This window comes from Cervus canadensis, chromosome 21, assembly GCF_019320065.1.
Source record: "Cervus canadensis isolate Bull #8, Minnesota chromosome 21, ASM1932006v1, whole genome shotgun sequence".
NCBI lineage: Eukaryota > Metazoa > Chordata > Mammalia > Artiodactyla > Cervidae > Cervus > Cervus canadensis.
In genome coordinates this window covers 33511677-33539553 of record NC_057406.1, presented here as the reverse complement: position 1 = coordinate 33539553, position 27877 = coordinate 33511677, and the positions used below count along the sequence as shown (strand labels likewise).

The 27877-nt window shown below is 39.8% G+C and overlaps 1 protein-coding gene across 5 annotated transcripts in view; it reads left to right on the top strand.

Moving 5' to 3' along the window:
- Positions 1-27877, top strand: part of BCAT1 (branched chain amino acid transaminase 1) — a 124006-nt gene that overhangs the window by 72368 nt on the left and 23761 nt on the right. For all 5 annotated transcript variants that reach the window (XM_043440241.1, XM_043440239.1, XM_043440238.1 and 2 more), the window contains exons 4-6: positions 1257-1367; positions 4377-4496; positions 25264-25427. In XM_043440241.1, coding sequence (XP_043296176.1) covers positions 1257-1367; positions 4377-4496; positions 25264-25427 — 395 coding nt within the window. The remainder of the gene's footprint in view (positions 1-1256; positions 1368-4376; positions 4497-25263; positions 25428-27877) is intronic.

The window sequence follows — 27877 nt, the reverse complement described above, 5'->3', positions numbered from 1 at the left end:
TTTTTATGCTTTTTTGTTTCAGATGTTATCAGCTGAATTAATCTGACAACCATATATTTTAACCAAAGTTCTAGTCTTATTACAGTTAATAAATTAGCCACATATTTGCATTTCAACAAAACATCTCATTTTGTGCTTTTTAATTGTGCTCCAAAATTTGTATTTCTTTTCTCTGGTGAGCTTTGAGGCTCTAAGCATCTGAAGGCTCTATTTTTCATTCTCATTCAGCTTAGCATATTTGCTAATTGCCATTATTTTTCTTCTTTAACTCACACTTAATATTAAGTAATGGATTTCTTTTTTTCCAAAATGTGTATATCTTATGGTTATATTTTTGCTTTTGCTATCTAGCTTATCTTAAACATGTGCAAAGATCATGCCTTCTGCAGGTGGTATGTGCAGGGCTTTGTGTCCACTAGGTTAGTTTGTTGTTCCTGTTGTTCAAATCATCCATATCTTTACTTTGTTTTAACCTGTTTATTGTATCAATCACTTAGAGAACCTGTGGTAGAAATTTCCCTTTTTAAAAAAATTTTTGTTGTAGTATAGTTGATTTACAATGTGGTGTTAGATTTTGGTCTACAACATCATGATTCAGCTATACATATACATACATTCATCCTTTTTAGATTCTCAAATAGTTTATCACACAAAAAAATTCCTATTAAAATGTTCGATTTTTCCTCTTTTCTATATATTTACCAATATGCACTGACTTCAAAGTCTTTTCATATTTTGTTTGTGGCCTTACCCTAAGAAGGTGGCATTGCCCTAACAAGAGTCTTGAGCTGCTTGATTTCTGTGACTTGGGAGGCTGACCCACCTCCAGTCACATCTAGATATCCACTCTTCAGAGTTCATAGGAGCCAGATAAAATGAAAAGTTACATGGGTGTTTTGGGATGGATTGGGGGCAGGGTACTGTGGCGTCTTTGATGCCATTTCTGTTTTTTTGTAGGCAGTCAGTCCACGTTGTGTAGACATGTTTTCTTCCAGCCTCTACTGATGTGTTATTTAACCATCCAGCTCTGTAGTAGAAAGCATAACTCTGAATTCCCTCCAGATCTTGGTGATAAAGGGACTTCCTTTTTATCCTAGTGACTAAAACCAGTCTGTCTGGCTTTTCTAGATTTAGGGTCTGTGTCAATAGCTTTACATAGTAAGGGTGATGAAGAGCCATAGAAAAGTCAGTCTTCAGAACATGGGGATTGTTTTCATCTATTTACCTTCTAACAAATATTTTTCTTTTATCTTCAGTTATTTGAAGGATTGAAGGCATTTCGGGGAGTAGATAATAAAATTCGTCTGTTTCGGCCAAACCTCAACATGGATAGGATGTACCGATCTGCTATGAGGGCCACTCTGCCGGTACGTAAATTTAGGAATTTCTCTTGTAATGGGTCACTGAATTCCACCAAATGAAACATTACTGAGTATTTAGGTCAGTATTTACTATAAACCATATGAGCACTGAAGTTATTTCTGGTCGGTTTTTTAATCAGTGAGGTAAAAATGCAAGGACGTAACCATCTGGCAATTCCACAATCTATTTCTTTATGAGTGTCTGTGAGGATTTAATGTGTATGTGGGACATAACAGGATAAGGAAGAAAAATATGCCTCAAACTGAAATAATAAAATTTAAAGACTATATGAAATTGTAGTATGAAATATGGTGTACTGTGCAGATAATTAAGGAGTGTTTTCCCTAATTGCTTAAGATACTACTAATAAGTATACAGTGATTTAATTAGTTGTTTTGATATTTTACCCCAAGTTTTATTAACTTTTTTTTTTTTTAAAGGATGTAAAAATGTTTTCTCATAGCCACTGGGTCCTGACTATACCATTGTTTGTTATGGAGCAGAATTCATTCTGAGGTGGGTTGGAAGACCCTAAGGTTCATGCCTAGGTAGGAGGTAACTTAGATTACTTTCATTCCCCGAGACTTTAACAGGCTGCCTTTCTAAACTGAAAGAAGTCTTTTCTCCATTGAGGTATTTCATTTGTCCCTGACCTTCACCTGAAGAAACCTAGGTGATGACTCTTTTTTTAGCCAGGCTCTTCTCCTTCCTTTTTATTTTATTTTGGCTGTACGGATTCTTCGTTGTGGCATGCAGGCTTAGTTGCCCCATGGTGTGTGGGATCTTAGTACCCCTACCAGGGATTGAACCCACGTCTCCTGCATTGGAAGGTGGATTCTTAACCACTGGACCACCAGGGAAGCTCTTCCTTCTTCTTCCTTTTGGAACCCATGCTTCACCCACTTTCTTCAGAGGCCATAGTATAGTAGCAGAAGAAACATTCAGGTAATTTCTTTTGATTCAGTCCTAGTTCTACTCTTTACCCGTTACAGACAAACCACTGGGAAATCCTTTTAAAATGGGGACAGAAGAAAAGGGAAGTAACATTTATTGGACATCAACTCTGCCACAAACTGCATTATGTGGTTTTACATCCTTTGCATTTTTAATCGTAGTAGTGAGCCACTGTCAAGAAGGTATGCCTTGTAAATTTTAGCAGCACCTTTTTACAGATTAAAAAGCTTAAGCCCAGAAATCCGTGGTGACTCAGATGGTAAAAAGCTTAAGCCCAGAGAGATGAGATGACTTGCCTAAGCTCACACAGAATAAAGGGACAGGGTAAGAACTTGGATGTAAGTTTTTAAATCCCTAGTCAAGTTCTTGCCACTAAATCTTACCTCTAGACAGGAATAACAGAAACCCTGTGCTTGACACAGGGAGATTGGATGTCCTAGATGATTGGCAGTCCTGATTTCTGTAACTCTGCTACGCTGTGATTGCTATTACAAGTTAGTACTTCAGTAGCCAAACCCTGACGTCATGAACTCTATTCACGTGTGTTTCTGACTCATGTCTATCTTGAATAACCCATCCCATCTCTCTGCCAAGTAAGTAGAAACTACTTATTTTACAAGCTATCACCTATTTAGTACATAAAACCCTTTTTCAACTTCATGAAATAAATTACTCTTTGCTTTTGCCCATTTTCTTATTGTATCATTTGTCTCTTACTGATTTTCAGGTTATCTTAACATTTTCCAGTTACTATCCTTTGTTGGTTATACTACCAAAAAACTTCACCCAGTGTAACTTTTTTTATCTTTTGAAGAATAGACGGTCTTAAGTTTATTTATTTATTTTTTTAAATATTGGGACCACTGCTTTTATTTAGAAGTTTTATGTTTAAATACACTTGGGAGAGGTGCAAAGAATTCGTCACATGTCATTAACTTTTTATACCAATTCAATTTTTCCACATAGGAATTAAATACTGGAATTTTATATTGGAAGGAATAAAAAGCATCAAATATTTGAAGTCCTGATTTTGATTATTAAGCATTACATTAAATGTATTACTGAATTTAATCCAAGAGTTCATTAATATTAATGATAATGAGGGAAGATAAGCCCTTAACATTTACTTAAGTCTAAGGCTTAACTGTAAAGTATAAATTCCCTTTATCTGAATATAAACATGCTTTCTTTTTGAACACATTTTGAACATAACTGTTCAGCTCTATTAAAACCAATATTCTAAAACATTTCAACTTTATTAGACTGAAGATTTAGAAACCTAATCAAATGTATTAAAGATATTCACACATAAGTCTTATTTTAATAAAATCTACCCATCACCTATATCCCAGGCCATAGTATCTTTCTGGCAACTTAACGCCATTTGACGGGATCAATACTGGATTATAGTCACTTCAATTACATACTTTATAAAAAGCATGTTGTATTTTGCTTTACAACTCATTAGTTTTGTTTTTAGGTCAAATAATTTTCATGGTTGGATGGCCTTAAGTTTTAAATAGTCAAATTTTGTCCATTTTTTTCCCTTAATGATTTATGCTTTATATCTTTTATTTAAGAATTCTGCTTTAAGGTGACACTGATGCTTTGTATTTTTTTTTAATAGAAATCTTAATGTTTTCTCACATTTAAGTACGTCATCAACTACAGTTGGTATTTGGGTTTGGTAAGAGGTAGGGAACCACTTATTTATCTTCCTTATGTGACTAACTTATCATTCCATCACAATTTGAGGGGGGAAAGTCACAGAAAAAGTTGCTTGGTTTTATTATTATTAGTTATAAATTTTTACTTATTTATTTGCTTACTTATTTGGTACTTTTTTTTTTTGCCCATACTATGTGGCTTTGTACGATCTTAGTTCCCTGACCAGGGATTGAACCTGGGTCACTGCAGTGAAAGCACCAAGTCCTAACCACTGGACCTCCAGGGATTTCCTTCTTAGTACTTTTTTAACAGTCAAAGCTCTCATGAGGATCATTTCTTACTGCTGCAGTGGAAAAACGTTGCATTATTCATTGTGTTTTTCATTCCTTCAGGCATTTGACAAGAAAGAGCTTTTAGAGTGTATTCAGCAGCTTGTGAAATTGGATGAGGAATGGGTCCCCTACTCAACATCTGCGAGTCTATATATTCGTCCTACGTTCATTGGAACTGAGGTGCAGACCGACTTCCTATTTCGGGGTACTTTGGTGGGCGATTATCATTGTTTATGCTTGTGTGAAGCTTCTAGTAGGTAGTTTGAAATAACCCCCCAGTAGCATCACTAATGCTCCTTTCCCTTGATCATTAAGACTGTAAACATTTTCTTTAAAGGGCCAGATAGTCAGTATTTTAAGCTTTGTGAGCCATATGGTTTCTGACAGTACTCAGCGCCACTATGTGGTACAAACAGCCACAGCCATCAACATAAATGAGTAAAGCAAGGACCGAGGCTGTTTGCCTTTCCCTAAGACTAACCGCATCTCCTCAGTTTACCGGTTTAATGCCCTCTATCTGGGTAGTTCTCCTCCAAGGTAAGAGTGGTAATGGTTTTGAAATTTGGAGGAGAGAGAGCTCCTGTTTTTTAATCTTCATTTTCTTGAAGTCTTTCGATTACTTGGTAAGGAGTGGGAGTGAAGGACCTTCTTCTTCCATAGAAAATATTGTAAATAAAGTTCACAGTGGGTATTAGGGAAATACTTGAGAGCTAGAGAGGCAGGTTTAAACAACATGGCTATAAGATCTCCCAGTAGTTCAGTCTGTTGGCTGGTGACCTTTCAAAAGAAGGACATACTTTAAGTGACCACAGCCATCTGTGTGGGTGAGTATGTGGTATAAAATATTAAGACTTTGTCCCTGTCTCCTTCCTCTACTGAGCAGGGTTAGCCCTATGGAGAATGGGTGATGTGAGGGGGGAGATTGATTGTAGATGGTGGATGAGGAAGGTGTGGCATATGGAAAATGGGACAGAGCATTTGCTGTAGTATAATTTGCTCTCTCTGGGGTAATTGTATGGTTACCAGGTTTTCCACTGCGTCATATGAATGTAAGCAATAGAGAAATATATAAGGCCAGAGGATAGGTACCTAAGTGGTCCTTTGGCTTTCTTTTGATGCCTTTTGAAAGACTTAAGCATCTGGATAATGAATTTCATAAATTGCAGTCTTCCTAATAACTGTTAAAGAATTGGAACAATTTAAAGAGTCATCTTCTCCTTAAGTTTCTGATATATGAATATTATTGAGTTTTAAAATATTATTATTTAACTTTAGGAAGAAGCAGTTTTAAATTTTCAAAACACTACCTTCTAGTGATCTGGGGTGCTTTCCCATTCTAAGACCTGATTCTTCCCCATCTTAGTTTGTTGAGAGTTTTTGTCATAAATGGAGGCTGGGTTTTGTTGAATGCTTTTTCTAAATGTCTTGACATGATAATGTGATTTTTGTCCTTCATTCTATTATAATGTATTATATTAACTCATCTTTATATGTTAAAACAAACTTGTATTCTTGGGCTAAATCCTACTTGATTATGGTGAATAATTCACATTATGTTTTGCTGTATGCATTTTGCAAATATTTTGCTAAGGACTTTTGTGTCAGTGCTTATGAAAGTTATTGGTCTTTAGTTTTCTAGTTCTGTGATTTAGTCAAGTCTTTAAGCTCCTGAAATTCTGTAATGTAATGTAGAGTTAAACAAGCTTTTAAGTCTGATTTTATAGTCTGACTGATACTCCCAATAATTTACTTTATTGATGGTCTTCAAATCTTTTTGTATGAATTACCCAGATAGTGTTTAAAATACACGTATTTATACCAATCCCAAGATATTCCAGTTGAATATTCTGTTGCTCAACCAAATTTAAGAACTTCAGTGACAAAAATCCTGCCAAGTAGTCCCCTCCCATGGCACTCTATCAGCTTATATATTTGATCATACTTTGGATCTCAGAGTCAAGAATTTTTAAATATCTGCTTTCCAAGTAGTAAGCTAAGAATTGAAAGAAAAGTCTGATACCATTTGATGTCAACATTGTTTATATTTGGTTGCTATGTTTATATCAACTGCTGCTGCTGCTGCTGCTAAGTCACTTCAGTCGTGTCCGACTCTGAGTGATCCCATAGACAGCAGCCCACCAGGCTCCCCTGTCCCTGGGAATTCTCAACTAGAATCTTCTAATTCATGGTACAGGCAGAAAAAAAAAATCACCAGGCATTCAGAATGAGCATGTTACAAATAGCATTCAGTAAAGCATGTAGATTTAAACATTTGCACACCACACAAATGTTGTATAGTTCAGTCTGGTAATGATCACACATTGCCTTTCCATGGTATCTACATTTGATACACGAGATAAAGGCTGGAGGATTGGTTGGTGCCCATGGGTTCCAGATCAGTGGGATTCTTCCATCTGGGATGACTAACTTTTCCTTGCCTTTTTATGTTACTTGGTTCTCTGATGGCTCTGTCTTGTCTCTGCCTTCATAGAATTGCAGGCAGTTCTGTATCTGTTATCTGATATTTTGGTCTTGTGTGCAGCATCTGGCTTACATCTGTCATTTCATCTTCTTTTCATGGTTATCTTAACTGATTAAGTGGGTCTTTTATCCAAGAGTTACTTTGAGTTGGGTAATTTTTAAAAAGATGTAACCATCAACTTGCTCACATGTACTAGGTCTGTAGTCTCTGGTATGGCACTCACTTGTGTATAGAGAATATTCTGTATTCTTCAATAGACATATTTCTACTGGGCCCCAACTCAACCCAAATAATCTAAATCCGTGGATCCAAGATCAAACACTCTGCTTTTAAATAAAGTCTCCAGAGATTTTTTTTAAAAACTTGCAATAGAATTGCCATCCCAAGTCTTGTGAAAGAATTAAAAGTATGTCTAGCAGTCTTTAACACTTTATTTCCTCCAGGAACTGCAAACTAGTACCAAGGTGGAAATATTTTTATCTTTGAAAATTTCACTTCATCTTAAGGGCAGAAGTGTTTTCACTTTCCTGAGGTGTGACATGACAGTCTGTTATTAATTACTGCTTCTCACACTCAGGAAGGCTTAGTAGCTGCCATATAATCTGAGAGTAACTCTGACACCAACTTATGGATTTCATTACGTTTTCAAAGGTACTGTGCTTCTTTACGGGTCTTATAATCAACAGCTTCTTCATTTTTTAAGTTGTTTTACGTTAAGTCTGACTCTTTGCAACCCCACTGACTGTAGCCTGCCAGGGTCCTCTGTCCCTGGGATTTTCCAGGCAAGAATACTGGTATGGGTAGCCATTCCCTTCTCCTGAGGATCTTTCTGACCCAGGGATCGAACCTGGGTCTCCTGTATTGCAGGCAGATTCTTTACTATCTGAGCTATGGGGAAGTCCTAATACCTATGTACCAACGTTTTTGTGTAATTCTTCATGTCTTCTGGCCTTCTTTGATAATAATTGGATTCATTACTAAAATCCTTTGAGATTTAGGATGGTAATAAACAGAGGAGTATTTATTGGGACATGTATTAATAACTGATTAACTAATTAAATAGCCAGTGAGTAGAGAGTGTTGAAAAAAAATTTTTTTTCTAAAGTTTACATTATTAAACAAAATACTGAACAGTATTACATAAGCTTTTTGTAAAATATAGAGACTAAGATCATTCATTTTCCCAAACATATTCTGATATTAAAAGAGAATTTTGGTGGCTCGGTGGTAAAAATATCCACCTGCCAGTGCAGGAAACCTGGATTCAATCGCTGATCTGGGAAGATCCCAAAGCCTGTGCACCACAACTATTGAGCCCGTGCTCTGGAGCCCGGGGACCACAACTGCTGAAGCCCATGCACCCTAGAGCCCGTGTTCCACAGCGGGCTCTGCACCACAGCGAAGCCTGCGCGCCACACCTAGAGAGGAAGCCCTGCTTGTCACACCTAGAGAGAAGTCCGCGTGGCAATGCAGACCCAGCATAACCAAAAATAAACGTAAAAAAAGAGAGAATTTCAGCATCATTTAAATCAACGTCTTCTGAAATATTTACACGTAGTTAAAACTTCGGAGAAGGCAATGGCACCCCACTCCAGTCCTCTTGCCTGGACAATCCCGTGGACGGAGGAACCTGGTAGGCTGCAGTCCATGGGGTCGCTAAGAGTCGGTCACAACTGAGCGACTTCACTTTCACTTTTCACTTTCATGCATTGGAGAAGGAAATGGCAACCCACTCCAGTGTTCTTGCCTGGAGAATCCCAGGGACGGGGGAGCCTGGTGGGCTGCCGTCTATGGGGTCGCACAGAGTCGGACACAACTGAAGCGACTTAGCAGCAGCAGCAGTTAAAAGCTTAGAAATTAAAAGCTGGAGTGTTTCAAACTGCTGCTGATTGTTAATTAGAAATTAGATAAAACCTGAAATCATATTTAAATTAAAAAAAATTCATAGACCTGTCATTCTTTTCCTTTTATCACCTTGTAAAGTCTTTGTATTCCATACATAATTTTACCTATAGTCATAACAATTTCCATGAAAAGAATTCTCTTTATTCATAGCCCTGGTTTATTTATGCTTATACGTCTTATCATCTTTTCCCTTCACAATTAGCCTGTAAATGAAAGAATCTCAACAGATTTGAAAACTGGTTATCAGAGCAGCAGTTTGTAATCATTCACTTGGGTTTTGTCCATACTTTTAATGTATTCTTTTGCAGTCCTTTTTGAGATTATATATGTATCTCGTTCAGTTGCTATAAACCATCTTAAAATCTTACTTGCATAACTGTTAACATGTTTCATATTAATAGCCCCCTTTTTTGTATCTTCAAATGTCAATTATCTGTTTTTAGAGATACAGCTTGTTTGCATTGATTTTGGTCTGTGATGATCAGCTTGCTATTATCATGCCACATCTTCTTGAGGCTGTTCTTGTTCATTTCAACATTATCACAGGAGATGATAGTTATTTATTATTCTGTTTATTTTTACTTTGAAGTGTTGGTGCACTTAGTTAATAATGATACCCCTCAGTTCATACCACTTAGCATTTGGGGCAGAATGTGACCATCTCTTGGGTTTTTTATTCCCTTTTCCATCCCTTCTTTCAGTCTCTGGAAATCATTCTCATGTATTGAATGAACATTCTTTTGGTTTATATGTGTTTTAAGTGTCTCTTATTACCTTGGACCCCCATAATTAAAATTTATATAAATGGTTTCGTCCCACACACCTCACTGTGTCTCTTAATGTTTTCCCTCCATGCTGTGTTTCTCATTTCTATCCAGGTTATTATGTGTAGGTCCAGTCCACCACCTTTTTTAAAAAATGTTTTATTTTGTATTGGGCTATAGCTGATTAACAAACAATGTTGTGATAGTTTTAGGTGAACAGCAAAGGGACTCAGCCATATATATACATGTATCCATTCTCCCCCAAACTCCCCTCCCATCTAGGCTGCCACATAACATTGAGCAGAGTTCCATGTGCTATACAGTAGGTCACTGTTGGTTATTCATTTAAAATATAGCAGTGTGTAGATGTCCATCCCAAACTCCCTAGCTGTCCCTTTCTCCCATCTTCCCCCCAGCAACCCGAAGTTCATTCTCAAAGTCTGTAAATCTGTTTCTGTTTTGAAAGTAGGTTCATTTATATCACTTCTTTTCAGATTTCACATAATAAGGATCTTATATGATATTTCTCCTTCTGTCTGACTTAGTTCATTCAGAATGATATTCTCTGGGTCCATCCATGTTGCTGCAAATTTCTTTCTTACACACACACACACACATCTTTATCCATTCCTCTGTCATTTATCCATTCCATAGGCATGTTGCTTCCATGTCTTGGTTATTATAAGCAGTGCTGCAATGAACATTGGGATGCATGTATATTTTGGGGTCATGTTTTTCTCTGGATATGCCCTGGAGTGTGATTTCAGGGTCATATGGTGAGTCTTTTTTCATTTCTTTAAGGAGCTTCCATTCTGTTCTCCCTAGTGTCTGTACCGATTTGCATTCCCACCAAAAGTGGAGAAGGGTTCCCTTCTCTCCACACCCATTCCAGCATTATTTGTGGATTTTTTTGATGATAGCCATTCTGGCTGGTGTAAGGTAATATCTCATTTTAGTTTTGATTTGTATTTCTCAAATAATTAGCAATGTTGAACATCTTTTCACGTACCTATTGGCGATCTGTGTGTCTTCTTTGGAGAAATGTCTATTTAGGTCTTCTGCCCATTTGTCAATTGGGTTCTTTGTTTTGGTGCTGTTAAGCGTCATGAGCTGTTTGTAAATTTTGGAGACTAATCCCTTATTGGTCATATCATTTGCAAATATTTTCTCGCAGTCTGTGGGTTGTCTTTTTGTTTTGTGTTTCCTTTGCTGTGCAAAAGCTTTTGCGTTTAAGTAGGTCCCTTTTATTTTTTATTTTATTTCCATTATTCTGGAAGAGACAGTCCATGACTTCTAACTGCTATACAGTTCCCCATGCTGGACATGTACTTCACTTTGTCCTAGTTCTCTTACTGGGATTCCGTTTCCCTGTCCACTTATATGATACTGCAATGAGCAGTTTGAAAATACATAACTTAAGGAATTGTTGAATGAGTTACTGTTTCCCTGAAAGATACCCCAGGCTCATCTTACTTTTCAATCTCAAGAAAGTCTTGCCTCCTTTCATTCAGGGAAATCCTGGTTCTCTTTGATGAAACACAGTGGTCCAGTCTGCTGTTGCACTCTTCACCTGACATTGTGAAGCTCTCCTAAGTGCTGGGCGCTACGCGTAGGGCTCTCCCTGCAGAAATTGACAGCCGCCCCGTGAGGAGGTGCCGTTGGCATCACTTGAGAGACAGGAAACTTAGCCTACAGAGGTGAAATCAGAACCCCTTTTCTCCTGCCTCTGTTCTGCAGCCTCCCTTACGTGCTGGTCTTGGAATGCGATGCTAGGCAAGAGCACCTCCCTGCCTTCGTGGAAGTCAGTGTCTCATGGAGCTTGTGGAGTGTCAGATCCATGAATGAATGTATTGGTAGATGGAGGTCACTTTTGTGAAGAAATGGGTGCGTGGTTCAATAAGAGTGCTTATGGAAATATAACTCAGATGGGACTAATAATTTCTTTCCTATTTTTTTTTTCTTTTTTATGGTAACTTATTTTGACAAGCATGTCAATGCAGTCCATTGGGGTAAAGTATAATCTTTTTTAAAATTAATTCTCATTGCAGTATGGTTGATGTACAATGTGTTAGTTTCTGCTATACAGTAAAGTGAATCAGTTATACATGAGCATGTGTGTGCCTAAGGAGCTCAGTCATGTCCGTCTCTTTGTGACCCCATGACTATAGCCCAGCAGGCTCCTCTGTCTATGGAATTCTTTAGGCAAGAATACTGGAGTGGGTTGCCATTCCCTTCTCCAGGAAATCTTCCCGACCCAGGGATTGAATCTGGGTCTCCTGCATTGCAGGCAGATTCTTTACCCCCTGACCCACCAGGGAAACCACCAGGTAAGTGGATACATGTATATATATCGCCACTCTTTTTTAGATTCTGTTCCCACATAGGCCATTGCAGAGTATTAAGTATAGTTTCCTGTGCTATATATACAGTAGGTCTTTATTAGTTTAGTTTATTTTGTATATAGTAGGGTGTGTATATCAATCCCAATCTCCAGTTTAACCCTCCACCCCATCTTTTCTTTTTTTTTTTCTTTAATTTATTTATTTTTGGCCATCCTGGGTCTGTTGCTTCATGGGCTTTTCTCTAGTTGCAGTGCACGGGCTTCTCATTGCCTTGGCTTCTCAAACTGCAGAGAACGGCTCTGGAGCACAGGCTCAATAGTTATGGCACACGGGCTTAGTTGCTCCGAGGCATGTGGGATTTTCCTGGATCAGGGGTTGAACCTGTGTGTCCTGTGTTGGCAGAAGTGAACACACTTCTATTGGCAAAAGTGAACACACTTTACCACTGAACCACAAGGGAAGCGTCCCCCTGCCCCCCATCTTGTAATAGTGTTAAGTCTGCCTTTGTGTCTGTTTTGTTTCCTTCCCTGAGCTATCAGCTTTCTTGCTCTCAATTATATTTGACAATAATCGCTGCAGATTTTCTATATTGTACTGTGTATTTTACAATATGTAACATGTATCCATTAACACACATGTACAGTCACACTAAGTCTAAAGTTCATTCACAATGCTTCTGAGTTTAAGAATAGCAATTTTCACATGCAACTTGCCAGTGTATTTCTGGAATTTTAAGCAGGGAGGGATTTGAGGGAAGGAAAAACTTGGTAAAAATGAAAATAGTACCAAAAGCATACAATGAAAAGAAAGTTTCCTTCCTACTCTCATTCTGATCCAGAGTCCACTGTTCACCTTCTTCTAAGCAATTCCTACTGCCAGTTTTCTCATATCCTTCTAGAGATATATATTGATAAATATACACACCCATACCTGCTTACATGTGTTTGTACGTTAAGTATTAGCCTTCCTTTTTATAAAATGACAGTAATTCTTTGTTCAATTTTTGCCAGCAATCAAGATTTTTAAAAACTACACGAAACACACCTACTCCCACCCACCCTGCCCCCACCCCCACACACGCAAGGTTTTAAAGGATAAAAATGAAAATCTGTGGACCCAACACCCTGTTAAGATTAAAATATGGCTAGGACACTTGACACTCTTTTATATCCTTTCCTGTCATCTCTCCTCCCCTCCCCAGTACAGTCACGCGCCCATCCCTCCTCCCCTGGGGCCAAATGTCTACAAATGGACATTTGAGTTATTTCCAACTGTTCTAACTAAAGCTGTTGTGCACATCTTTGCGTGTATCTTAAGGTGGACTTACATACATACTTCTCTTCAGTGTTAACCTCGGAGATGAATTGCTGGGCCAGAGGTGCTATCATACACATATATATAGAAATTATATATGATATATAAAAATATATCTATATCTTTACTAAATACTGCCATTTTTTAAAGTGTTTGTACCATTTCACTCCCACCAGCAATGTGTGAAAGTTCCATTTGCCTCATATTCATGCTAACATTGGTGTTATCTTGTTAATTTTGCCCATTTTGCCTTATCTCTTTGTGGTTTTAATTTTCTCTTCTCTGAGGCCAAATTATGTTGAGTACCTTTTCACATACTGACTGTCAGAAATCCTTTTGTGAAGTGCCTTTACGAGTCTTTTACCATTAAAAAATCAGTTTGTCCACTTTTTGCCCTCGTTTTCCTAACTGTAAGCTATTTCATTGTATGTTATGCCATACTTAGTTGAATACAGGATACCATAAATTATGAGGCAGCATTGTTTTATTCACTGATATGGAAAGACATTGCCAATTACACCGTGATACAGCACTTTTCTAGATAGTCCTGAGTGACTTGTGAATGAGTCATACCTGTCTTTTATTTTTTGAAATGCATATTTTTCTCTGAGAATATCTGTAGTTTCTCCTGCCATCAGATGCACTACTCCACTTGTGACAGGCATATTTATTTTTACATGTATCTTAATAACAAAAGCTAACAACATTATCTTATGAATTTCTGCTGACCATAGGTCCCATTAGATGACTTGGTTATTGCTTTTCAAGAAAATATTGAATTGCACTTGTTTAATATTAATACACATTTTTGTTTCACTAATAACAAACACATGTCCCATTCCTGTTTTTGCTTTTTTCCTTGTAGTAATTTTTTGGTGCTAAATCAGAATGTAGTTTTTTGAAGACATTCTATATGGCCTACTCAACATTTGTAGCCTCACCATTGCCCATAGACTATTGGAACTGCCATCAGTATGAACAGCCATTTCTAAGTCTGAACAACTTTCCCATGATTGCTGCTTAGCCAACAGCAATTATAAAATGCTGAGCCCAGATTTCGGACACATTAAATGTGAAAAAGTAGACATTTTAGAATCTGTGAAAGAATGGTGTCATTTATATAACCAGTCTCCTGTTGATCAACCATTATATTGTCAATATAACAGACATAAGAACTGTAATTAATATAGTGGGAAGTGTAGGAAAAATTGAATTTGGATCTTTAAAAAATGCAGACTTTCTTTACAGCATTTATGCTATAGACATATCCCCGGGTGCACATAAAGACAGACATTCAAGGATATTTATTACAGCTCACAAAATTTGCTTAGATCTTTATGAGAGTAAGAGGAAAGATGTCTAGTTTTGCTTTGGAGTTATTACTGCTGGTTAGTGACCATTTGTTGGGATGGGGGAAAGTGAAGGAGAGGATTTTATTTGTTGGAGTGACGATGGGTAGAATGAAGAGTTCAGTCTTGTGGGAATTTCAGCCCGTGATATCAAGTTGGTGGGTGGATACACCAGACTGAAATTCAGGAGAGATTTGGGAGTTTAAGTGCTACATTCCTGTCTTTAGTATAAAATGCCTTTATAGTCTGGGGCTTGGATGAGGTTATCAAGGAGATAGCTGTAGAGAGAGATGAAAGGAAGGCAAGGAATGAGATCTGAGGCAGGCCAGCATGTAGAGAAAGGGAGAGGAAGAGGAGTCAGCTAAGGGGTCTGAGAAGTAGCAGCCTGGAAGGTAGAAAGAAAAACAAGAGGGCTTGGTGTCCTGGAAGCCAAATGGAGAACATGGAGACGCAATGAACTGTGGCAAGTCCCACCCACAGGACCAGTGCCATGAAGCCCAAGACTTGATTATTGGATTTGACAACGTGGAGTCCTTGGTGATCTTAAACATCAGTAGTGGGACTGACAGCCTGAATGTCATGGACTCAGTAGAGGATGAGAGGAGGGAGGTTGTGATTGTGAGTATGCATTAATCTTGTGAGGAATTCTGCTCTGCAGTGGAACAGAGAGATGAGTGGGTACTTGGAGTGGGGCGGGTGAGAAAGGGAGAATGGTTTTTTGAGACTGGAGGTGTTATGGCGTGTTTCTAAGCTGATGTCAATGGTCTAAGAAGGAAGAGGAAACTGATCAGAGAGTCACAAGATTTCCCAAATTCTACTTCTATCATGCATCTACTTCTGAAGGTGACAATGTCAGCAGGCAGTGACATATACGGGATGGAGGGACATCCAAGTACCCCCGCCTTGCTCCTTGGCTTGTGGTTCTCCACCTGACATTCATGTCACAGAGAGGGCTCTTCGTGAGTGTAGCATCCTTCCCCCTTCGTCACCCAGCTCACAGGCTGAGACTGCTGCAGTTGCCAGCTGCCTGTGTTGGTCTTACCTGTTGCTCTCCTCCAAGCCCAGAGGCTTGTTTGGCCCAGTTCATTGAACCAATCTGGATGGAATCCCGCAGTCCAGGTCTGAGCACTGAGGCTAGGTCAGGGAGAAGACCCTGGTTCTAAGGTGATACCAGCCTGTGGCATTTTCCTGGCATCCAGAGGAAGGGCTGGCAGACATTGTCTGTTAAGGGCCAGGTGTGTGTACATGCTGAGTGTCTTCAGTTGTGTCCAATTCTTTGTGACCCTGTGGACCGTGGCCTGCCAGGTTCCTCTATGGGATTCTGCAGGCAAGGATACTGGCTTACCACGCTCTCCTCCAGATCTTCCTGACCCGGGGCTTGAACCCACGTCTCTTGATGTCTCCTGCATTGGTGGGTGGGTTCTTTACCACTAGCGCCACCTGGGAAGCCAGGTAGTTAAATATTTTTGGCTTTGTGTTCCTTGCAACTATTCACCTCTGCCTTTGTAGCACAAAAACAGCGATAGGCCACACATGAATGAAAGAATATGTTCCAGTGAAACTTAAAAACAAAACTGGCAGCAGGCTGAAATTTGCTGACCCTTGATCCTGAGTTACTTTAGAAGGGAAATGAAGCATGGCTTTCCTAAGAGTGATTCATTTTGGCTCTCCCTGGGTACTTCCTCATCTCATATTCTTAGCCATTTGCTTAATAATTCATGCTGAAATTTCTATTTATGTTTCACATTTACCAACCTATATGTTCCACATCATCAGTACAGGAATCCTCGTCTTTTTTCCAAGGACCAACTCGTTCTCCACAGTTCTAACACTGAGTATTGACTAGTTCAGTGCTCAGATCTACAATCATTTTAATGTCATCTGAATGTCCCGTAAATTGGTACATGTTGAATTTATTTACCATTATTACTATTATCAGGTATTATTTATTTAAAAATAGTAAAAATTGGTATTTACTGGATGCATAAAAAAGATCAGACCCTGGGAACTTTGAACAGATATCTAATTTAATCCTTATTCTAACCCAGTACATTATCACTGCTTTTACATAATATTAGATTGTAAAGTGCTCTCACCTGAGCTTTAGTTTTCTTTTAACCATCTTTTTCTTTTTTAAATTTTAACATCATTTTTATTGGAAAAATTAAAAAAAAAAAACAGAGCTGAGTGGTTAGCCTTTCTGTCTAATGTTAAATGTATAGTCTTTCTCTTTGAACAGGACTGAGAAACAAACTCAGCCCTGTCCCCTACCTGTTTTATAGCAGGTCTCAGAAAATGCTTGGCTTTTGTTTTCCCCATGATATTCTTTCAGTGTCTATATATTAATTACCCATTAGTCTGAAGGCCAGCACTAAAGGAAATGAAGCAGGAGACAGGAACATTTTCTCTATGGCATCAACTCAACAGATAAGGATTAACATCAGCTTTTTTTAAATAAAATAATTCAAATTTCCTAAGTAGTCATCTAAGTTAGTTTCATAGCGCTTTTCCATAAATGTCTTATTAAGATGGCCAACAGTTCAACCGATGTCTAATCAGTACCTGGTATATCAAACAACAGAGGATGCTTTGTGTAGGAGGCAAAGGTCCTGCACTTCATGGAGTGCACAGATGACTGAGTGGTGGAGAATTAAATAAGCAGTTGTAAGAAAGCATGATGGGTATTTTATCTACATTTGAGGATGCTATAATACCGTGTAACACAAGCACCTAGGCTTGTAACTGGAACGCATTTCCTGAAGTGACAGTTAGATGACATATAAATAGAGATTTAAGGGTTTGTATTACTTAGAGAGAGGGGATGTTTTGATTGGTTTGTGTTGCCACAGAAAGTGGCACAGAAAGTTTGCAAAGTTTGCAAAAGTTGCCACAGAAACTTTGCAAAGTCCGGTTCTTTGCAATCCCCTGGACTGTGGTCCGCCAGGCTCCTCTGTCCATGGAATTCTCCAGGCAAGAATACTGGTGGAGTGGGTTGCCATTTCCTCCTCCAGGGGATCTTCCCAACTCAAGGATTGAACCCACATCTCCTGAATCATGGGCAGATTCTTTACTACCTGAGTCAGCAGGGAAGCCTGGTGCCACAACAGGATTTTAAAGATGAGGCACTCGCGATCTTAGTTTCCCAACCAGGTATCAAATACTTGCCCCCTGCAGTGGAAGTGCAGAGTCTTAATCACTGGACCACCACGGAAGTCCCAAAGATTAGGTGCCTTAAACACCAGAATTCATTTTCTCAGTTTTGGAGGCTGGGAGCCCATAGTCAAAGTGCGAACAGGGTTGGTCTCTGGTGATGCCTCACTTCCTCGCTTCCAGGGGTCCACTTTGTCACTCTGTAGTGGGAGGTCGCAGGGCACATATGCTCTGGTGTCTCTTCTTAGAAGGATAACAGGACTACCCACGTGGCTCAGTGGTAAGGAATCCACCTGCCAGACAGGAGACACAAGAGACTCGGGTATGATCTGCGGGTCAGGGACATCCCCTGGAGGAGAAAATGGCAACCCACTCCAGTATTCTTGCCTGGAAAATTCCATGGACAGAGGAGCCTGGAGAGCTACAGTTCATGGGGTGGCAAAGAGTCAGACATGACCGAACACACATAGAGCCCCACAGAACCAACAGAATTGGGACTATGCTGCCAGGCTTTTGACCCCATTTAACTTTACCTCCTTTAAAGCTTTATCTCCAAATACATTCACATCAGGGGTTAGGCCTTCTACTTATATATTTTGAGTAGGAAAGCAAGGAGGAATCTAAAAGGATTCCATATGGTTTGAGCAGAGGGTGCATAGAATATGAGACTGTGGTGAAGGCTGAGGGTGGAAGGAAGGTCTGGTTTGAACTCTCTTCACATTAGGAAATCTCGAGAATTTCACCGAATTTTTTTCTTTTCCCCTCTCTCAAATTTTGATATCAGAAAAAGAGCTCTGGACTAAAAGTAGAAGGATGTCCAGAACTTAATAATGAAAACTCTGGGTGAATCATTTGAGCCTCAGTTTCTTTAACTTAGAAATAGGAATTACAACTCTTAACTTCCCGGATTGTTGAATTTTCTGAGATAATGGCTATCGAATGTCTTGGAAACCTGAAAGTACCGTGTAATTATTGAGGGTTGCTAATTAGTTTTTACTCTTAAATCAGACCAACTAGTTTTTCCTATAAACACATTCCATGAATTTGGTGTCCCTCGCCTATGTGACTCACACTGAAACCCTACATGGGTCACTGGTCAGTCCTGTGTTTCTTACAGTATCCCCTTAGTTCATTGTTCTTGTTTTTTTTTAAAGATAGAAACTTAACCAAAAAAACATTAATTAACCAACTTGGCTAACCTGTCTTAGTTGAGGCCGATGGGGACTTTTCATGGCGGCAGATGGACTCTCTAGTTGGGGTGTGAGGGTTTAGTTGCCCCACAGCATCTGGGATCTTAGTTCCCCAACCAGGGACCGAACCTGTGTTCCCTGCATTGCAAAGCAGATTCTTTTTTTTTTTTTTCATTTATTTTTATTAGTTGGGGGCTAATTACTTTACAATATTGTAGTGGTTTTTGCCATACATTGACATGAATCAGCCATGGATTTACATGTGTTCCCCATCCTGATCCCCCCTCCCGCCTCCTCCCCATGCCATCCCTCTGGGTCATCCCAGTGCACCAGCCCTGAGCACTTGTCTCATGCATCCAACCTGGGCTGGTGATCTGTTTCACCCTTGATAGTATATTTGTTTCAATGCTATTCTCTCAGAACATCCCGCCCTCGCCTTCTCCCACAGAGTCCCAGCAAAGCAGATTCTTAACCACCTGCCTACTAGGGAAGTCCCAGTTCAGTATTCTTTGTCAATTGTCCCCTTTAACTAATCTTTTTTAAGAACTGACGGAATTTTTTTTTTTCTAAATTAGTCTACTCTTTGGATCAAAAAAATAATTTGGAGCACCCTAAAAATTTCTTTTTGAAAAATGTTCCCCAATTATTTCTAATTATATTTTTTCTTCTGTCCCTTAATTGCCTTGCCCAGCAGAATCGTTCTCAAGCCTTTACATGGCTGCGGTGCTTCTCTGCATTCCAGGCCAAAACATGGACTATTAAGTAGTACATTTCTCAGTTTGCTGAATGCCCGCTGCAGACGGATCACCCTAGAAGTCCTGCCTTTCTATAAAGGAATTTTCTAAGTGACCCAGAAGTGGTCATTTCCACTGTGAAATGTGTCTTTATTTTCCATCACACTCAATTGTCCTGTTACTTTGTGTAAAATGTACCCACATTTAATGCTCATATATATATTTATTTGTTGTTCGTGGAGTATAACTTAAAAGAGTATATTTTTTAATATAACAGAATTTCAACTTCAAAGTCAATGTGGTCCCTTGAGACATTATAAACTTTGCATCTATAATTTTGTATTTCTCATTTTCCAAGGGATTTCTTAAAAGCCCCTTTCAGTTCTTTATGTATTGAAATAATCCAAGAAACTAGTAGAGAAGTATTTTTAAAAATCAATCAAAACAAGACATTGAAACTGGTCTACATAACTTATCAGCTGTTACTATCCATATTTTTTTTTTTATGTATGTGGCTTTTATTTTATTTCAACCAGACTCCTGATCTTGTGATCATAGAATGTTGTTTATTGCCATTTGATTATTATTATGCTATCATAAACTACTCTTTACTGTAGGAGTAGTGCAGAATTTAAATTGCTTTCCGGGAAAGAAGGGAGAACTGAGGAACAAATGTTGGTTTCAGAGGGGAGAAACAGATCCAATCACCAGGTTCCCTTCCTGATCCAAAAAGTTACATTTTATTTACTCTCACTTATGAAACAGTGTGATCATTTTCAGTAAAGTCATAGTTCTTTTCATAGAAAGATATTTGACATAAATAATTATTTAAGGATGAAGGTGACTGAGCTATGATTAACACCAACACTCAAAGTCCTTGCAAAATATGAGTTGACCTTGCTTAAATTTCAGAAATGAAAGTTAGTACACATAAACACATTTTCTCTCAGCATTGAAAAATTCTAGTCTGTAATCTACCTGCTTGCTAAGAATGGTGGTGGTGGTTTAATCCCTTAGTCATGTCTGATTCTTTGCGACCTTATGGACTGTAGAGCCCACTAGGCTTCTCTGTCCATGGGATTTCCCAGGCAAGAATACTGGAAGGGGTTGCCATTTCCTCCTCGAGGGGATCTTCCTGACCCAGGGATAAAGATATTGTTTAAAGATTTTTATCAGGATCTCCTTCTCTAGAAATAGATTTAGTGTTCCTCTGTTTTCCATCTGTTTTCTCTCTACTGCCATCTAGTGGATTAAATGCAAGTTTACCTGTTAATTAAAATCAAGGGAAGGAAATTAAAACATGAGATTTATCTGTGATGATGAGTTATTGTTACTTTTTTTTTAGTAGTGTAGGTTGCAAAAAATACAAGAGTGAAAAAAGTCCAGGCATTCATGTGATGTCAGTAATAAAATGCTTATCAGCTTATCCATAAATAAGGTATTTTATTTAGAACATTAGAAGCTAGATACATTATTGATACTGTGTCCTGCATATTGTATTTCTAAATTATGTTGAGAAGCTTAATTCCTTATTACAATGGTCAATAATTTTTTTTTTTAATGTAAAGCTTCAAAGCCCCCCTGATATGAAGTGTACTTAATTAACTGACAAGTAGATAAAAGTACAGAGATAAGATAGTCAATTTTTATCAAAATTTGGAAGAAAAGCAGATGCGTGTGTTATTCTGGGAATTTCTTTTTCCAAATAATGAAACCAATAAAAGCAAATGGAGTTTAAGTCTCCTCATTCTTTGTAGGGGTGTCCTCTTCAGCCCCCACTAAAGAGCAAACCCAAATGAGCAAAAAAACCAAAACCTGTTGTTGCTTGCTGGCTGTTTTGCTGAAAGTTTTCACTTTTGTCTCAGGTCCAGAGGATTTGTTAACAAAATAAGTCACTCGTTATATACAAATAAACAATACAAATATTTCTTAGAGAACTGTTGCAGGAAGGGGGACCCTTTCCAGGGCCCAAAACTGTGCTCTTGTCTAACACTCGGAAATGAAGTATCTGAGGAGACACATGTGCTGACAAAGAAAGAGATTTTATTGGGGAAGGGCGCCTGGGTGGAGAGCAGGAGGGTGAGGGAACCCAGGAGAACTGCTCTGCCACATGGCTTGAAGTCTTGGGTTTTATGGTGATGGGATTAGTTTCCGGGTGGTCTTTGGCCAATCATTCTAATTCAGAGTCTTTCCTGGTGGCGCACGCATCGCTCAGCCAAGATGGATGCTAGTGAGAGGGATTCTGGCAAGTGGACGGACACGTGGTGTCTCCTTTCGACCTTTCCCGAACTCTTTTCTGGTGGGTGGTGGCTTATTTGGTGGTGACTTATTAGTTCCCTATTCCTTATCAGGATCTCCTATCATAAAACAACTCATGCAAATGGTTACTATGGTACCTGGCCAGGGTGGGTGGTTTCAACCAGTGTGCTTCCCCTAACAGAACTATCTAGTCTACTTTCAATATTCTAACATAAAAGAAAAAAGAAATAGAAACAGCAGAGGGGAGCAATAGTACCTACATCGCCAAATTGGATTTGCCAGCATCCGGACTTAAACAGCACTGGGATGTCTCGTGTGACAGCAGTCTGGAGTTCCAACTAGGCAAAGGTCCCAGGCAGCACATCCGCTTTGTGGGTGAGACTTCAAAGACTGCATTTCTCCCACTTATAATCCCAGGATGCAAATTGATATATCATCATCAGTTCAGTTCAGTTCAGTTCAGTTGCTCAGTCGTGTCCAACTCTTTAAGACACCATGGACTGCAGTACCCCAGGCTTCCCTGTCCATCGCCAATTCCCAGAGCTTGCTCAAACTCATGTCTATCGAATCAGTGATGCCATCCAACCATCTCATCCTCTGTCATCCCCTCCTCCGGCCTCCAGTCTTTCCCAGCATCAGGGTCTTTTCCAGTGAGTCAGTTCTTCACATCAGATGGCCAAAGTATTGGAGCTTCAGCTTCAGCATCAGTCCTTCCAATGAACATTCAGGATTGATGTCCTTTAGGATTGACTGGTTGGATCTCCTTGCAATCCAAAGGACTCTCAAGAATCTTTTCCAACACCACAGTTCAAGAGCATCAATTCTTCCGCGCTCAGCTTTCTTTATGGTCCAGCTCTCACATCCATACATGACTACTGGAAAAGCCATAGCTTTGACTAGATGGATCTTTGTCAGCAAAGTAATGTCTCTGCTTTTTAATATGCTGTCTAGGTTGGTCATAACTTTCCTCCCAAGGAGTAAGTGTCTTTTAACTTCATGGCTGCAGTCACCATCTGAGGTGATTTTGGAGCCCAAGAAAATAAAGTCTGTCACTGTTCCCATTGTTTCTCCATCTATTTGCCATGAAGTGATGGGGCTGGATGCCATGATCTTAGTTTTCTAAATGTTGAGTTTTAAGCCAGCTTTTTCACTCTTCTCTTTCACTTTCACCAAGAGACTCTCGTTCTTCTTCCCTTTCTGCCATAAGGGTGGTGTCATCTGCATATCTGAGGCTATTGATATATCATCATCAATCTGTCAGCAAAACTGCAGCTCTGGTATTATGTTATTTTTTTACAATGCTGTTTCCTTTTTTGGAAAAAGAATTGGCAACCCACTCTAGTAGGCTTGCCTGGAGAAACCCCTGGACAAAGGAACCTGGTGGGCTACAGAGGCTGAAAGGACTGAGCAACTAACGCTTGCTTTGTTATGCAAACCTTGGAATGTTACTAAGTCCTGGGAGTGGTAGGCCAGACCTCCTCAAGGGACTTGACAAATTCCAAGATCTGCTGCCTCTCTATCTATTGTGTTTCTCTTCTCACACTCACAGCAGGTGTGGCTGACACCCACAGCAGTAGTCAGGGCTGTATCCATGTAGGTCAGAAGCAAGGTCGGAGGCCTGCGCTGCTTTGTCTCTGAAGCCTAAACAAGACTTTAATTTCCCTACCACTGACTCATTTTTTAATCTTTTTCTTTAATTTGAACTTTTTATTTTGCATTGGAGTATAGCCTGTTAGCAATGTTGTGACAGCTTCAGGTGGACTGCAGAGGGACTCAGCCATACATATACACGTGTCCATTGTCCCCCAAACTCCGCTCCCATCCAGGCTGCCACATAACGTTGAGCAGAGTTCCCTGTGCTATGCTTTAGATCCTTGTTGAATACAGTTGCGTGTTCTTGTCAATCCTAAACATACAAACTATCCTTTCACCCCATCCTTCCCCCCTGGCAACCATAAGTGTATTCTCTAAGTCTGTGAACTGACTCATTTCTTTAACTTGGTACCTGTCACTCTTTATCCTTTTCCTTTGGGGCCAACCAAGCCCTGTGTGACCCTCGGGTTCACATGCTGTGTGAACGGACTCAGCTTCCCATTTCCTAAGCCTCTTATACAAACACATTTTATTATGCTTATTACCTACCTCATTCTTCATCTGGGCATAAGTAGTGGGTGAGGCCTCATGAGCTAAAAGGTAGCAGAGGAGATTTAATTGAAATTCAGGGAAAAAAATATAGCCCCAGGTCCACTTTTAGCCAGTTTCATTAAATATTAAATATTACCAAAGTCACAAATTAGCTGAATTTGAGTCTCTTCTCATTATTTTCACACCAGATTGCTACCCCATCCAGGCAGACTAGGCTTCTTTTTCGAAGACTCAACGTATGTATTTTATTGACCATGACTTAATATAATAGTCTTAATTTGTTTTCTTACCTGCGTGGCCTGAAACTGTACAGGATAGCCCAGCAACCTTTAATGCCTTTAGAATATGTAACCCTCAAAACTTTTTAGTCTCTCAATTTTCCTCTTTAAAAAACAACTGAGGGTAACTACTTTTGTGCTGAAGGAATTTACGATTGCATTGTTGGCTTGTGATTTTCTCAGTGTTTGTGGGGAAGGCCGTTTTCTCTCCCTGTCATTCCTTATATGAATTCCTGAGTCCTTCATCCTCTGTCTTTTGGTGGGCAGGGGCCTGGGTGGCGGGGATTTGTTTTGTCTGATGTCTTTGCTTCTAGTGAAGCTACACTCTTGGTGTCTGTTATCTGTCACCGTTGGATGTGCTAATGGCACGTTCCCCAGCCCAAGTCTGCTGGCACCAGAGTGTTTTGAATGAAGTAGAGGGGCAAGTTAGAGAAGCAAATATTAGGTTTCAAACCCAAAGACTGAAATCATGTCTAGGTTCTTTCCTTTTTCAGTTCATAATCACTGCAATCCTGAAAGGTATTATATGGCTAGTTGTCAAAAATATATGGCTAGTTGACAATGTACTGGTCTTCCCAGGTAGCTCAGTGGTAAAGAATCCACTGCCAATGCAGGTGCCCCAGGAGACGTGGGTTTGATCCCTGGGTCAGGAAGATCCCCTGGAAGAGGAAATGGCAACCCTCTCCTGTATTCTTGCCTGGGATAATCCCATGTACGGAGGAGCCTGGCGGGCTACCATCCATGAGGTCACAAAGAGTCAGACGACCGAGCAACTGAGCATGCATAAAAAACCTACCACTAAAACAATAGACAAATTTGCCTTTCCTTTAAAATCATAACTCTGAAAGCAAAGCAAAATGGAACTAAGTCTTGGTGTTTTCTTCTCAGGAGACCATCAGGCTTTGTGTAACTCAGCTTCAGGAGTAACAGCTGTCATTTGATGGCTTCTGGGAGATGTTACTGATCTGTTCTAGACTTTGAGACTGGCATCTGTGTTTTCGATTAACAGTTGTGTGTACTTTTACTATCTTCCAGCCTTCTCTGGGAGTCAAGAAGCCAACTAGAGCCCTGCTCTTTGTAATCTTGAGCCCAGTGGGACCTTATTTTTCCAGTGGAAGCTTTAATCCTGTGTCCCTGTGGGCCAACCCGAAGTATGTCAGAGCCTGGAAAGGTGGAACCGGAGACTGCAAAATGGGAGGGTAAGTTGGTCTGTGTTTCTTTCTAAAGGATGGAGTCCCTTCTGACCATTTAGTTATGGCCATTTCACTTCAATACAAATATATATATTAGTATTCACATTGGAATGTTCATTTTTATTTTGTGTTTAGTCTTCAGTGGTTTGAATGTGCTAGTTGTTTGAAGGATAACCTCTGCGGCCCTTTGTAAGAGAGAAACATTGACCGTTACACATAAGCAAGAACTAAAGTAACTACACCAGGAATGAAATCAGCGCTTTGGATGAACTGCCCGGGATGCTGGTCCCTGGCCGCGGGCTGACAGTTGGCATTCGAGAGCATCTGGTGTCGGGGCCCACGCTCTCAGTCGGCTCCAAGGAGTCCTGTCTGGAGAAGGTGGCTGCTTCACTGAAGTGCTGTCTTCATTCCCGCAGATTGCAACCCGATCTGCTGCCAACTGGCTGTGGGACAGCCCTGCTTTGGCTCGGTCAGGCCAGTCTCATAGGCCATATGTAGCTGGCTGGAAATAAAAGAGCATTTGAAAGCGTTAGACGATTTCAGGGGTGGACTTGGCCGTGAATCGGGAATGCCCCGACGGGTGAACAAGGCTAGCCGGGTTACCCAGCGTGGCTCTTCCTTTGGAAGAGCACCAGCTGGCCTGCAAGCTGACTCAGTGGCAGTCTTCTGGGCCCTGGTGCAAACTGTAGAGTCTCAGAGCCCTGGGAGAGAGGAAGGATGTGGTGCTGACATGCCAGAGAGATCTTGACAGCTGGCTTTGAACCCTCCATAGACTTTCTCTATTTCTCACTTTTCTACCCGCAAAAAGGCGTGGTGGTAAAATGCTCTGTCCTGTCATCCCTACTGGCATTCACTCACTAACTGCAGTCCCTCATCGGGTCAGAAAAATCCTGATGGTGGTGGCTTAGTCACTAGGTTGTGTCCGACTCTTGCAACCCCATGGACTGTAGCATGCCAGGCTCTTCTGTCCATGGAATTTTCCAGGCAAGAATACTAGAATAGGTTGCCATTTCCTCCTCCAGGGGATCTTCCCAACCCAGGGATGAAACCCAGGTATCCTGCATTGCAGGCAGATTCTTTACTGACTGAGCTATGAGGGAAGCCCAGAAAAAAAAAAATTTCTGATGGAGTTCATTAAATAAACTAAGTCACTTTTTTCCCTGTTAGATCTCGTTCCTAAGTCCTAGGCTAGCCAGGTCGAAAACTTTTTGTTTGCTCTCTTGATGGCTTTTTTATTTTTTCAGACTTATTCACAGAGCATATCTGTATTACTCTATTAAGACTTCTGTCAGAGTACACATTGCAGTAAAGCAACAGTCTTGATGAAGAGATAACTTAAAATTTTTTCTTCTTTAAATCATCTCTTTTTTTTTCATTTATTTTTATTAGTTGGAGGCTAATTACTTTACAATATTGTAGTGGTTTTTGCCATACACTGACATGAATCAGCCATGGATTTACATGTGTTCCCCATCCTGATCCCCCCTCCCACCTCCCTCCCCATCCCATCCCTCAGGGTCATCCCAGTGCACCAGCCCTGAGCACTTGTCTCATGCATCCAACCTGGACTGGCGATCTGTTTCACACTTGATTAAAAAAAAAAAAAAAAAAAGATGCCAACCATAAAAAAAAAAAGAAGGGGAAAAAAAAAAAATCTTACTCTCTAGCTCCCCCTACCTGCCTAGGGAAAAGATAATATGGGGATGCAGAAATTGCAGGGAATCCTTTAGTTTGGTGTCTGGGCAGATGGTTATTTGTTACAAAGAGGATATTGAGGCAGTCTCATAGAATATACAATCATTAAAAAACAATTAAAAATCAATACTTTCTGTACAACGCAAAGACTGAACTCCGGTGTTACTACGAACAAGTATTTCAATAATGTCTCATCAGTTATAACAAGTGTACCCCACTAGTGTGAGACGTTAATAAGAAGGGAAATAGAAATTGAGGAATAAGAGTTATAGAAGCTCTGTTTTTTGGTCAGGTTTTCTGTAATCTGAAACTTCTCTAAGAAATAAAGCGAACTAGAAAATAAATTACTAGTTTGGCTCATTAGGCTCATGTGGACCAGAATCAGTGGACTTGAAATTTCTTAGAGAAGAGAATATTGAGCCTCATACATAAAAACAAAATTGGCAAGAGGGCAGGCGTGAAGCAGAGGGTGGATTTGTCACACACCCGCCTGTGGTTTCCAAGAGTTTCAAAGCTCTCTGCTCCTGTGCTCCCAACCTGGAGGATCACAGGGAAACAAATGATTTTGCATCTACCGTCATTCAGTTTAGTTAACAAAGGCATTTGGCGGCGACCTTAGATTTATGTATTATTGTTTTTTCCTAGACCTAACTTATTCAATGCTGTGCTATGCTTAGTCGCTCAGTCGTGTCTGACTCTTTGCAACCCCATGGACGGTAGCCCGCCAGGCTCCTCTGTCCATGGGGATTCTCCAGGCAAGA